This window comes from Muntiacus reevesi, chromosome 21, assembly GCF_963930625.1.
Source record: "Muntiacus reevesi chromosome 21, mMunRee1.1, whole genome shotgun sequence".
In the NCBI taxonomy this organism is placed as follows: Eukaryota; Metazoa; Chordata; class Mammalia; order Artiodactyla; family Cervidae; genus Muntiacus; species Muntiacus reevesi.
In genome coordinates, this window is record NC_089269.1 from 35,187,426 (window position 1) to 35,202,260 (window position 14,835).

At 35.1% G+C, this 14,835-nt stretch overlaps 1 protein-coding gene across 2 annotated transcripts in view; it reads right to left on the reverse strand.

Moving 5' to 3' along the window:
* The window catches only part of TMPRSS15 (transmembrane serine protease 15), a 139,383-nt gene extending 127,212 nt beyond the window's left edge, over nucleotides 1–12,171 (reverse strand). For both annotated transcript variants that reach the window (XM_065913760.1, XM_065913759.1), the window contains exons 1-4: nucleotides 12,027–12,171; nucleotides 8,536–8,666; nucleotides 7,960–8,027; nucleotides 797–948 (exon numbers count right to left, since the gene is read on the reverse strand). In XM_065913760.1, coding sequence (XP_065769832.1) covers nucleotides 797–948; nucleotides 7,960–8,027; nucleotides 8,536–8,666; nucleotides 12,027–12,171 — 496 coding nt within the window. The remainder of the gene's footprint in view (nucleotides 1–796; nucleotides 949–7,959; nucleotides 8,028–8,535; nucleotides 8,667–12,026) is intronic.
* Between the last annotated feature and the right edge of the window lie 2,664 nt (nucleotides 12,172–14,835).

Consider the following 14,835-nt stretch of genomic DNA (forward strand, 5'->3'; position numbering starts at 1 on the left):
GAGCAGAGACTATTTTGGACTTTTGTCTAATTCAAATGAGCTGAAAAATACTACTAACTATTATTAGCTAGAACAAGTGATTTTTCTATCAACACATTTACCCCTGAAACCAATCCTACTACACAGTATCTTTACTATTCCCATTTTACAGATGAGATAATGAACACAGAGAAAATTCTGGTAAATTCCCTTAAATAACACAGCTATTTAGAGGTAGATTAAGTATTCTAGAGGCTTCCCAGGTGGTGAAGTGGGAAAGATCCACCAGCCAATGTAGGAGGTTCAAGAAACTCAGATTCAAATCCTAGTCCAGGAAGATACCCTAAAGAAGGAAATGGCAACCTGCTCCAATACTCTAGCCTGGAAAATTCCACAGACAGAGGAACTGGGTGGGCTACAGTCAATCCATGGTGTTGCAAGAGTCAGACACAATTTAGTGACTAAACAACAACAATATGGCTATCAGAAAGTAATGTGTCACTTTCAGATCGAGGGTTCCTGGAAAATCAGTGCTGTGCTTGGCCAATGCCAAAAGTGTGATTAGACCCACAAACATTTATGCATGTCAATATTTTCAGAACTTCTTAGGCATTTGATATTTTACAAAGATTTGTTCACTGGCATTTTTTTTTTCCTAATATGTTTTCTCCATATTTCACTATCCTTATGTAAATGTGCTACTCATGCAATAAGACAGGTTCCTAAAAGTCCAGGGTGATCCCACTCCTCCTTTGGTACATAGAATTTTAATTTCATGGCTTATTGATTCAAAGTATCAAATAAGGTTCACAGATACCTGTGATATCAATGCTGTTCAAGTCAATGTGGAAAGTAACCAGTTGGCTGGATTTATTTGCTTCAATGCCTTGAATCAGTTCTTCTTTTATATTTTTATCTGATACCCACTGGACAAACAGAAGGTCAAATATGACTATAATGCTGCCATTTCTGCAAAGCAAAAAGTGACATAAGAGAAAAAACTCAGCCCTCTTCAAATGATTTGTGTTCGGTTCTCTACAGTCATCATCACCTTGTTAATCCTATCACACTTGCACAAGGAAGGTCATGTCAAATGTTATCTTTATTTCACAGGTGGAAGAAAGAGAACTTAAACGAGTGACTGTTTCTACAAGATATATCCAGAATTAGAACCCAATTTTTCTCAGTTCCACATTAGCACATTAATCCCTAGGCCAAGCCACAATCACTTGTGTCAAATTAAACAAAATCACATGATATCATGACATTTATTCCTATTGTACTGTTTGAAAAAAATGAGGATTTGTAATTGGATTTTTTATTTTCACAAATGACTTCTAAGTAGGAAGAAGTCTAAAGTAGTTACACTGATTTCAGAAAAAAAAATTTTTTTTCTTTGTAGTTTACAAAGGCCTGATGGGAAGCCTATAGCAACTGTTAATAGATTATATCTACTTTTTCTTCTTCATTCTTAATATATTGAAATATGTCCTGACTTCAAAGAGCAGAAAGAAGACAAACATAAGTGGGTTACTGGGAAGTTGTGGGCTATACTGTCTCATTGTCAAGAGTTGGGATTATATTGTCTATTCATCTCTGACCATGATGTTAGAGTTCAATTTCATGACCCAAGTCATCATCTCTTTTATATCTCCTTCTCTGAAGCCTGCATTTTAAAAGTTTTCCTCACTGGTAATTTGTTTACAGTTTAAAGAATCAAAAAATGAATACATATTTGGTCCAGGGGAAATACTACAGAGATCTTTGCTCTTTGATCTATGTTTCTACTTTGCTACTATGCTTTTAGGGGCTTCCCTGGTGGCTCAGTGGTAAAGAATCCACTTGCAATGCAGGAGCCTCGAGTTCGATCGCTGGGTCAGGAAGATACCCTGGAGGCGGGCTTGGCAGCCCACTCCAGTATTCTTGCCTGGAGAATCCCATGGACAGAGGAGCCTGGTGGAAAACAGTCCACAGGTTAGCAAAAGAGTTGGACACGACTGGAGTGAATGAGCAAGAGCAATGTGCTTTTAGGATACAACCCTTTGGAAAATGAACTCTAGCTCTGGTCTTCCTTCTGTACCCTTCAGTAAGCTAGGGCTGCTCAGGGTTTACTGGGATCCTTAAGAGGCAGACTAACGGACTTCTCTGGTGGTACAATGAATAAGAAAATGCCTGCTAACACAGGGATGTGGCTCAGGTTCGATTCCTGGTCTGGGAAGATTCTACCTGTTGCAGGGCAACTAAGACCGGAAGCCGGCAAAAATAGAGTGAGCGCCACAACAAAAAGCCACCAAAATGAGAAGCCTGCATGCCACAACCAAAAATATATAAAACCAAAATAATAAATTAATAAAATAAATAAAAATAGCAAATAAAGATAATTAAAAGCAACAAAATAATATAATAATATTAATATAACAAATAATAACATAAATAGTAATCAAATAGCAAAAATAATAAATAAAATAAGTAAAACCAAAATGCAACCAAAAATAAATAAATATCCATTAAAGAGAATGGAATCTTAAAAAAAAAAAGGCAGACTAAAGAGAACCAAATTTTGCTTATGCTTGCTGTTTCTGAAATTTAGGCATTTACATTCATATCTGTAAGTTAATTAGTTTCTTGAAGGGCTTCATCAACTCCTGAAGGGTCCTTTATATATCTGCATGTATATATGTCTCAGTAGAGACTACTATATATATATATATTATATATATATATTATATATATATATATATAATTTTTTTCCCTCTCCAAGACTAAATACAGGATCAAAATGTCCCTGAAAGATCTCAGGAGATCTCCATTTATCCTTGGTAGGATATTCCTTTTTAGTTTCTGTGCTACTGTTCAAGTTCACAGTTTAGAAGTAATTCCTTTCTATGTAGCTAGTTTTTCATGATTTATGTGAACAGGCTGATCAATAATTGCACATTTCACCTGTATAACGTATAGAGTTTTAAAATGTTAGAATGTTTAACTTTCCAATCATTTGATTTAATTGAATTATCCAAATCTTTTAAATGGCAAGGCTCCTTAGCAACTATTTACTAAGTAACAATGTCCCAAATTCACCCACACGTGTAATCACTTGCTCTCCGTGATAAAAGTAGATTTCATCACAGACACTGCTTTTACATACTCCACACTTGTGAATTTTTCCATGCTGATCAGTCTCTCTTTTTATTTGAGAATAATGCTCCATTTTCCCATAACTTCTGCAACCATTTCATGATAGTTTTATTCATGAGCATGTGACTAGGCCCTGGGCAATGGAATATGAGGTAAGACTGATCAGAAACTTCTAGGAAACATTTCCATATTTAATGTAATAAAGGCTCATAGTGGACTACTACTCTGTTGCTGATCATTATTATGTCTACGTGTGATTGCTGGAACTGTTGCATCTATTGTGGAACCATGAGGCAACTTATGATTGTCAAGCTACAGATAGCATAGTAAAAGATTGAAAACATGTATATTTTTGATCATGTCACAATCCTTGTACCACTGAATTAACCTCTTCCAAAACCTACAGATTTCTTGTGATGTCTGATGATAATCACTTTTGTTTAGGATACTTTTAGTAACGTGTTCTGTTAACTGCTATTTTAAAAATCCTAACAGGCATATGACTCTCAGGTTTCATGCTATATTTATTTAAACAGAAGCTTGAGTAAGAGAAAATGACTCTAGCATTTTTCACCTGATGTTGGCCAACACTGTAATTTTAGCAATAAGGAGACTGAAACTTAGAATCTCATAGGTAATTGTACCTAGAGTTATATAGCTTACTAGTACCAGATAGAGGAATAAAACCCAGAAACTCTGTGTCCCAGATGTGTTTTGATATAGTTCTTATTCCCCAATCCCGTCCACTGCTATTAACACCACAATTATGAAGTATTTATCAATAGGGAAAACAATATAATACATTTGCCTAGATGTAGGTCCAGGTTTTTATTATCTTGCATTGTTACCAGAACTTTATATTCAAAGAGATGGCGGAAATGGTTGGTTGGAATTGGGATGGTGAGTGGATAGTTTATTGCCTCCACACTTTTGAGAAATAAAATCTTCCCTCCTCTCTTTCTCTCCCTCTCTCCCTCCTCTCCTGCTCCTTCAATAGCTCTTCATCTTTTTCTTTTCTGTCTCACTCTTTCTCCTTCTTTTCCTCCTCTTCTTCCTTCTCTTTTTCCTTGTCTCCTTAGCAATCTTTACCCCAAACTTCTTAAATGAATAGAGTTAAATGAGGTTAAAATAAAGTGAGAGTGTACAATGTCCATCAGTTTTTCTGTCTTCAATTCATCATTGCCAACTCATCCTTGGTGCCCAGCATATAGTTTTAATTCTGATTAAAACAGACTTTTTCTCTTTATGTAACTTTCACAGATTTAATTTCACTTACCACTTTCTTTTATTTTATTTGAATTAGGGATTAGAAGAGGTAAGGTAATTTTGGCAGAGAGCATAAAAATTTGGAATTTTCTTTCACTGAGTTGAAAGTAACTGGATTAGTTTATCCTCAGGCATAAAACATCTTTGTATTAAAGATGTGTTTTTGTTGTTGTTGTTGTTGTGAATTATACATTGCATTTAATAATTCATTTGCAAGGACAGGAGTTATATATTCTATATCTACACACAGTTGCATTCTTTAAAATTTGCTTCTTATTCAGTATAAACATTGAGATAAGAGAGATATACAGTGGAAATCAGGGAAACCATAGTAAACACGTATGCTTCACCTAATAAGAAAGTTAAAGCTGTTATGTGGTTTAGTAATCATCTCTATCACAACTGTGAGATTGAATTTATTTATTAAGAAAATGAGAATTCTACCTTTAGGAAACAAAAAAAGGAAACAATGACCATTTTCATTTCAAAGCCTTTTTTCAGTGGAATATCTGAATTCATCCTTTTTTTTAAAAAAAAAGAGAAGAGATAAATTCTATCATTATACAGAAAGCCTGTGTGCAATAAATCAAATGTTTCTTATCTCATTTTCCTTAATGATATTGATAACCTCTAGGGTTGCTGAGTAAACAAAAGTCTTTCCTTTCCTAACTTGATGACTTATCTGTGCTCAAAGGGCAAAATAAGCTTCCTATTGCTACAAAGGGTAACAGCACTGTATTAAAAGAATCAGCTCTTAAATGCTCTTTGAGTCAAAGCATTTTCCACAAAGCAGAATAATAAAAGGCTTCCCAGACATGGGTAGACCATTTGCTTGTCCTGCCGAGTAGCTCAACACACACACACATACACACATATGTACACAAAACTTAATGGAGGAGGAAAGAGTTGACATTAAATAATATTTTTAAAAGGAAGAAGAGATAGGTTAATGACTACTTGTAGTATTCTGAGTGCTATAATTTGACCACATGTATAGAGTGTGTGTTTCATTAAAATCAGTAACAAAAAATGAAATAGGCATTTTAAAGGATTTTTAGATGTATTTTTCAGAGTTGATATGGCTACTGTTAGTTGAGAAGTCAGTTATTTTTGTTACTTGATTTTATCAATCAGTATAAAGTAAAAATAATTTATAAAAGCAGTTAAGAGTCTGCTACATATTTCTATAGGCTTCTCTGATGGCTCAGGTGGTAAAGAATCTGCCTGTAATGGAGATCTGGATTCGATCCCCGGGTTGGGAAGATCCCCTGGTGAAGTGAATGGCAGCTCACTGCAGTATTCTTGCCTGGAGAATCCCATGGACAGAGGAGCCTGGTGAGCTACCCTCCATGGGGTAGCACAGAGTCTGACATGACTGAGCAACTAACACTTTCACTTTTTTCTGTAAGTGGAATATGTCATTTTATATCATATTAGTTAAAGTAAACCTAAATGTTTGCTTGTTACTTTCTTTCCTGCTTCTAAATTTCTTTTCTCATCCTTTTCTTCTCAGTCTCCCAAAGCACCTACCTGTAATTTATCTTACAGATATTTTCATGAAATTCCTTTGCTTTGCATCTTTTAAAAAACTCACTTCTGATTTAAAAGTAGTTCAGCTACAACTAGGTGAAAGTTCCTCTATACTGATGAAGTATATTATTTGAGAATTGTTATAAAATATGTATCAAGGTTTAGGTACTATATTGGTCTCCTAGGTAGTTTAAAGGAAGGGAAAGAAATAATTCCTCAGCTCAAATAATTTACAGTTTCAAACATAGTGATTTTACTATCTAGAGAAATGTAAAGTTACTTAATAAATATCAAAGAAAATGCTAGGGTTTTGATATACTACCAGACCTTATATAAAAGTCTGTATTCAGCAAATTTTCCCAGTTGAGTAAAAACAAAGTTATCCAGCAAGTTGTAAGCAAGAGAAGACAAAGAGTTCCATTAGGAAACTCTCCTAATAAACTCTGCACTACACACTGTGTTTAGCATGGATTTCACTGGGCAGAGCCTTATGAAGGTAAGGAAGAACATGGGATCCTGCTACTTAAAAGTGATAGTTGCTCAGTGTGGACTTAGCCTGCTAGGCTCCTTTGTCCATGGAATTCTCCAGGCAAGAACACTGGAGTGGGTAGCCAGTATCTTCTCCAGGGAAATCTGTGCTAAACCTTTAAGAACTAAATTTTAATTGAAGCTTTAATGCAGATCTCCACCCTCAGTCCTCTCTAAAACTGAAAAAGAGAAATTGGTTCCACTTACTCTAAAATAGATAATTAACTTAAAGTGAAATAAAATCTTTCATTCATAGCTTTACTTACACAGAATAAATACTGAATAAATATTTTAAAACATTTTGAGTAAAATACACAAACAGACAAGATCAGGCGCATTCAGGGTGGTATGGCCATAGACTAAAATATACAAACAAAAACACTAATAAATCTTTCCTGAGAGGCCACATGTCTCCTTCTAGCCCTGAAATTAAGTTATGAAAGAGGTTATCAGAGATCATAAACCCTGGAAAACAGGAGTCAAAACCTCTGTGTTGTGGACAGGAATGAAGTCAGTAGATGGGGTGGAGTTGACTGGTTACTGAGACTAAGATATCAAGAATATGCTATCTGGGATAAAGAATGATAAAGATAAATAGATAAGTAGGTGAGAAATAGCCTTTTTTTTTTTTTTTTGTATTTGGTAAAATAAAGCTTTGTGCTTTTGTTCATTTTGTTCCAACAAGAAACGGCAAGGACTAACATTTCCTTTTGCCCATTAACTAATTTGACCTTCTGTTATTGTTCTTCTAAGTATAATCTCTTTTTCTTTGACTTGACCTCTCTCTGTTTGGTCCCTGTGAACCAAAGAACTGTTATACAAATGTCAGCACTGTTGTGAAGACCATGTAACAAGTATCTTTGGTGGTAGACTCTCTAGTTTAATTGTTTTTGATCTGAGATAGATTGCGTGTATGCTCAGTCATATCTGACTCTGCGGCCTTGTGGACTGTAGCGTCAGGCTCCCCTGTGCATGGAATTATCCCAGAAAGAATACTGGAGTGGGTTGTCATTTCCTCCTCCATGGAATCTTTCCCACTCAGGGATCAAACTCGCAGCTCCTGAGGCTCCTGCAATGGCAGGTAGATTCTTTACTGAGCCACTGGGGAAGCTCGGAAATAGATAAATAAATTAATTAATTAATAAAATAAAGTGAGGCTGTTTGTAGTCTCCAATGACCTGGACTCCCCTGTGGCTTGCATTGGATATAGGTTAACTGTCAGATTCCTAGACATCTGCATACAATCAACCTCACTCTTCTTCATGTGTCTCTGAAAGATTTTGTACTCTCGTGAAGGAAATATGTTAATATGAGATCAATTATCTAGCATTGTTATCTTCTACCAACATAAAAGTCTATACCGTGCCACTTTTCTCAACCTTCCCAGAAAATGTTGAAAATTTAAAAATATTCCATTTTCTCCTAAAAATTGTGATGTTCTTTTTACAAATATTAGCAAAGAGGTTACTACGTTGTGATTCTGTGCTTTTTATCTATATAAAAATTTTGAGCTATACTCACTCAAATTGTAAAACTCTCGAGTTTTTATATTCATTTTTCAGATTACTTGATTGGAAGATATCATCTATCTAAAAGAAAGTTAAAAAGACATATTAAATTTAATATTTTATTTATTAAATAAAGTAATAAATTTAAACAAAATAATTTATATATTCTTCTTAGAACGATTTTGGGGTACTTCCCTTCTCTGTGATGATACATTTCATATAATTAGGTATCCTGAGTAATTATATTTATTAGCTGATTTTTTTCAAAGAGAATAAGATATATGTGGGCTTCCCTGGTGGTTCAGATGGTAAAGAATCTGCTTGCAATGTGGGAGACCTGGGTTCGATTCTGGGCTGGGAAGATTCCTGGAGAAGGGAGCAGCTACCACTCCAGTATTCTAGCCTGGAGATTCCATGGACAGAGGAGCCTTGCAGGCTACAGTCCATGGGGTCACAAAGAGTCAGACACGACTGAGTGAATGACTTTCACTTTCTCTTTCAAGATCTATCTATCTTTAGCAAGTAGTTAGCGAAATTATGTTATGAAATTTTAACATAGCTAAAGAGAGAAAGAGAAAAAGTCTCCTACCATTTGCTGAATGTCAAAAGCAAGAACTTTGAAGTCCACTGAGAGTTTGTCTTGCAAATGAGGATTATAAGTAGCTCCGGATGTTATTTTCAATGTCCCTCTGGCTTCATGACTTTTTCCAAACGCTGCATCTAGATGAATTTATAAGAAACAAAACACTGAAAATGTGAATGATGAGTAAGAAAATATGCACATTCTGATTAAGACACAGAAGTAAAGTTCTTGCATAGTGTGTTGACTTTGGAGTTCTTGTTTTTTCTTTTCAGTCTTCCTGTTTCATCATCAGCTGCGTTTATCTTTTAATTTTTTCTTAGCTATCTAGTTGTTTTAAAAGATTGAAAATTAAAACTTCGTCTCTGTCCCATTATAAAATTTTTCTTTTCTTTGAAATCTAAGCAACTCTGCAAGCTTCCAAGTTTTGCTTTGTTTTCGTTTGTTTGTTATTGAGGTTCCTGTTGGAAGATACAGGAATGATCAACTTCCACCAATTATGGGAACTGATTCAGGGAAACATGGTGAGAAAGGCACCTTTAAAAGTTTTGTAGTTGCTTTCAGCTACTTCTTGAACACCTAGCATCAAGGGACACTGCTGCTTTTCTACATGTGGATTGCTGTGAGGATTTCGGTGTGTGCATTACTTTGAAGCATAGCTTTGAAACTACTTCTTTCATTCTAGTAATTATAAATTTGACATGTATAACCTTTTGCCATTAGATGGGGACTGTCATTATTGGAGAAGTTATTGAGCATGCTGCAGAAAATAGAATTATATGAAAAATATGTAAAAAAAGCTAACAAATTGGGGTAGGGATGTGGGAAATAAAATATGCCATTAAGTCCAATATAATACTATTATGTGATTATTTTCCTTGAATGTATGTTCAAAATGAATTGCTTCAGATGGAGCTCTTACAATGATGAGATCATTAATAAATGTGCTAGTAATGGTGCATTGACCTGATATGAGAAGACGCTATTTCTTTTTTTTCATTTTTTTCAGCTGGGGAAATTGGGGCTTAGACTCACTAAGAAAAATTTTCAATGTTATAAAAGTGACAGATGTGGAATTTGGACAAAGGATTGACTGACTTCAAACCTCAAGATCTGTCATGCTGTGCTTAGCTGCTCAGTCATGTCGGACTCTTTGCGACCCCTGTGTCAACTGCGTCCTCTGTCCACGTGGATTCTCCAGGCAAGAATGCCATTCCCTTCTCCAGGGGGTCTTTCTGACCCAGGGATCAAACCCAGATTTCCCATATTGTACATATTGACACAAATCTCTTTGTTCAGAAGAAACTTTAGAATTATTACTTTAAACAATACTCAAAATAATATTTAGATTTGTGTATTTAAAAGATAAGGAAAGACTGAGGAACTGTCATGGATTGCCAGAGACTGAGGAAACATGGAAACTAAATGCAGTGTAGGAATCTGTACTGAATCCTGAACAAGAAAAGACATTCGTGAAAAAACCGGTGAAGGCTGAATAAAGTGTTTAGTTAATATTATTGTAACAATTTTATTAATTTCTTGGTTGTGATAGTTGTACTATGTATATACTTGATTCTGAATGAGGGGAACTTGTATGAATGTTATAAAATAATTCTACAATTTTGACAACTTTTTGAAATCTAAAATGATTTCCAATAAAAGTGTTAAGTATATTAAAGTGTATACTATGAAATACATTAAAGTAAGTGTAAAGTAAAGATTGAAGGTAAAATGAGAAGAGGGCAGCAGGGGATGAGATGGTTAGATAGCATTACCGACTCAATGGACATGAACTTGAGCAAATTCTAGAGACAGCAGAGGAGAGGGAATCCTGGCATGCTGCAGTCCACGGGGTCTCAAGGAGTCCAACAGGCTTAGCGACCGAAGAACAACAAATATTAAAGTATGTGTTGAAACTGTGTCTTATGTCCTATGGTGTAGTGTTACAGCTTTATTTCAAATCTCTTCTTATATTCATTTATTCATGATTAAATCACACTAACTTTTAAAAGTATTCATTTTTTTATTTTCTTAAAAAACTAACTTTTGTATTTTTATTGAGTATCAAAACATTCCAATGGACTTCCAAATGATCACATGTCCTTAAAGGTATTCACAGAGCATTTAAGACCAAAGAGGTAACTTTTCTAAAAGTCTCAGTGAACTTCTAAAATTTATTTAATTTTATACCCACAAGCCTTCCTTCTCTTTGTATATAACTATAGTAGTAATATAAACCAGGGATTATATTGGAATTCTTTTATAAGACTATAAATCATATTTATTATTTCTAATTTAAACTTAATTGCTAAGGGAAAAGAACTAACTCAAAGGTTGAGAATTTCCCCAGTAAAACCAAAATTACTACCATTAAACGGTTTTGAAGGAATGCCATATAATTCATCATTTTATAAAAATGTGAAAATTTCCTCAGAAAAAAATAAATCCAATTTCAGCTTTGCTATGCTAACATTAAAAAAAAATCATATAAATGAATGAATGGTAGAGTGCACATTCTCTAGTTAGATTATCTAGTTTGTACTACCTGGCAGTGCTGCAAATTGAAACAAGTTACCTAAATTCTGCCTCTGGTTTTCCACTTGTATAATGGGCATTTCAATAGCCACTAACTCACAGGTTTGTTGTAACAAGAGAATACATTTGTAGAGCTTTTAAAGCAGTTGTTGCTACAGGTAATTTGGACTTCCTGGGTGACTCAGATGGTGAAGAATCTGCCTGAAATGCAGGGGATCTAGATTTGATCCCTGGGTTGGGAAAATCCCCTGGAGAAGGGAATGGCTACCCACTCAAGTATTCTTCCTTGGAGAATTCCATGGGCAGAGGAGACTGGTGGGCTACAGTCCGTGGGGTCACAAAGAGTTGGACATGACTGGGTGACTTTCACAACACAGGTCATTTAGCTCTAAAGAAGAGTTTCTTTTTCTTATTTATTTATTTTTTCTGTTAATCACAAATTGCTACTCAGGCAGGCATCTTGAGACATTTATAAATCCACAACTAATAAAAATAATTGAAAAAAAAATCCACATTTATACCAAGGTTCCCTTATATTATTATAATTAAAATTGATGTACTAGTAAGAATGAAGATATAATTCTCTAGAAATAAGCGATATTTTTTCTTTAAATTGGCCTATTTAGTCACTTCTATAGTCAACAAGGTTTGACTGTGTTTATGATTTAAATTCTATCAGAACAGACCCAAAGGCTATGAACCTACTTTGTTATGTGTTGAAACTGAGAATCTAATCATTTTCTCATTTTAAATACTTAGTCTCATATTCAAATTCTGAATTAAATTCAAAATTATATACCAACTTAAAAAAAAAAAAATTCCTGTGATGTGAACTAAGGTGAAGCATCTGAATGCAATATAAATACCTTGCCAGGAAATCAATCACATCAATGGATACAATATGCTGGCAGGATTCTGGAGACTGAAGTGTGAGCACTTTCTGTAGCCAACCTTATATAACTTACCTTTTTCTGATCCCTGGATTGACAGCCAGGACACTGCAATTAATCCAGCACAGAGCGCCACCAATATGACAAAGAGAACTGCAAATGTGACTTCATAGGTGCTGAGAGAACGGCGCCTTGATCGTACACTTTGCTTTAACCCCATTTTTGATTTTTGAAGGTTTGCTACTCTAAGAACTCTGAAAGTGCACAGAAGCTTGCGGCAATTGAAGAGCAGAAGCTCTCCAGTTTCCAAAGTTTTGTTAAACAACAAATCTGCATTAGTCTTACTAGTCAGTGTATATGAGTGTGCATGTCCCTTTGCCAGCATTACATCTCTATACATTAACTAGCTTTAATCTCTAAGAAGTTAATCTTTAAGAAGATATTAGTGAGTCCAGAGATGTTTAGAGTCATAAATGTTAACCTCCCGAGCAGGTCAGTGTCAACGTGAATGAAATTAACTGCATGATGTAAACAAAAATGAAACGCTATCATTTTGAGAACTGGTAGAAGAAACATGAAATTCGTGATAGTCAAATTAGTCATTGGGCACACACATGATATTTGTAGTAAGTCCCTAACAGATCAACCTTCTACCCTCTGACTCAGGTCATTATTAAGGCATTTTTCCTGTTTTATGTAGGTTTAGGCATTCTAAAGATAACTTTTAAGCACACATACACACACACGTATATATATTTATTTATATCTTTATATATATATAGCCTAACATATATATTAACACTTACATCTTTCTTCCCACCCTCCCTCTATCCCACTTTCTTTCTCTCTCTCTCAATATATATATTGAGAGAATATATATACATAAAGATATATATATATATTTATATATATACCTCCTAATAAATACATATATATTTATATATATACCTCCCTATATATGTGTGTGTGTGTGTGTGTGTGTGTGTGTGTGTATACACCTCCCAATAAGGTATGTATATGTATATAAGGTATGTATATGTATATAAGGTATGTATATACCTTATTGGGAGCTTTCCTGTTGGCTCAGATGGTAAAGAAACCTCCTGCAATGCAGGAGACCCAGATTTGATCCCTGGGTGGAGAAAATTCCCTGGAGAAAGGAATGGCAACGCACTCCAGTATTCTTGCCTGGAGAATTCCATGGACAAGGGAGCCTGGTGGGCTACAGTCCATGGGGTCACAAAGAGTCAGACATAAAACAATCACAAATTTTGCAATCTTCATTATGTCACACATCTAAAGTTATGCAATGTAAGGGAGTATTGATCTAATGTAAAGGAAAGTCCACACAAACAAGGCATCACATGCCAACATTTTAGTGTCCTCTTGTAGTTATCAATGAATAAGAGTAACTGCTGTGGGAGGAATTAAGCATCTGTTTCTCTTTCAAGGAAGTATTCTGGGTGGGGAAGACATTACTCACTTGCCTTGAACTTTATTATTTTAAATATCCCAACAATAATGACTGGACAGGTTGAGATAACCACACTCATGATGATGGTTATGTGAAAACCAAGACTGTTCTCTGATACTAAAAGTACACTTTATCATGAGGCCTTCCACACTTTGAATAAAAATTGATTTAGAATTAAAATTAATAAATAAGGCCAAACTTGTTCTGAAGTAAGCCAATTTGTCTCTTGTTCTGGCAAGTAAAACTGACCAGAGGCCAGGAATTAATCCAGGTCCAGGGTTAATGTGCTGAAAGTGTGGCATATTATATTGGCTCAAATAAGCAATAACTTATTTGTTTCTTCTTCTATACTCTTGAACAAAAAGAACCACATGTTGCTCTCTGAAAGCTTTGCTAATAAAAAGTGGAATAGAAATAAATAAAGGTATGTCATGGAATATATTTATTTATTTATTTTTCATTTATTTTTATTAGTTGGAGGCTAATTACCTTACAATATTGTAGTGGGTCTTGTCATATATTGACATGAATCAGCCATGGATTTACATGTATTATATTTTATTTAAATGAGTTCATACTAAGTATTCTTAATCATTTTATTTTTTTTGTCTTTTAATTTGGTTTATTAAAAAATTTTTTCCCTTTTATTTTTATTAGTTGGAGGCTAATTACAATATTGTAGTGGTTTTTACCGTACATTGACATGAATCAGCATGGATTTACATGTGTTTCCCATCCCGATCCTCCCTCCTGCGTCCCTCCTCATCCCATCCCTCTGGGTCTTCCCAGTGCACCAGCCCTGAGCACTTGTCTCGTGCATCCAACCTGGGCTGATGATCTGTTTCACCCTTGGTAGTATGCTTGTTTCAATGCTATTCTCTCAGAACACCCCACCCTCACCTTCTCCCACAGAGTCCAAAAGTCTGTTCTGTACATCTATGTCTCTTTTTCTGTTTTGCATATAGAGTTATTGTTACCATCTTTCTAAATTCCATATATATGCATTAGTATACTGTATTGGTCTTTATCTTTCTGGCTTACTTCACTCTGTATAATGGGCTCCAGTTTCATCCATCTCGTTAGAACTGATTCAAATGAATCCTTTTTAATGGTTGAGTAATATTCCATGGTGTATATGTACCACCGCTTCCTTATCCATTCTTCTGCTGATGGGCATCTAGGTTGCTTCCATGTCCTGGCTATTATAAACAGTGCTGCGATGAACATTGGGGTGCACGTGTCTCTTTCAGATCTGGTTTCCTCGGTGTGTATGCCCAGAAGTGGTATTGCTGGGTCATATGGCAGTTCTATTTCCAGTTTTTTAAGGAATCTCAACACTGTTCTCCATAGTGGCTGTACTAGTTTGCATTCCCATCAACAGTGTAAGAAGGTTCCCTTTTCTCCACAGCC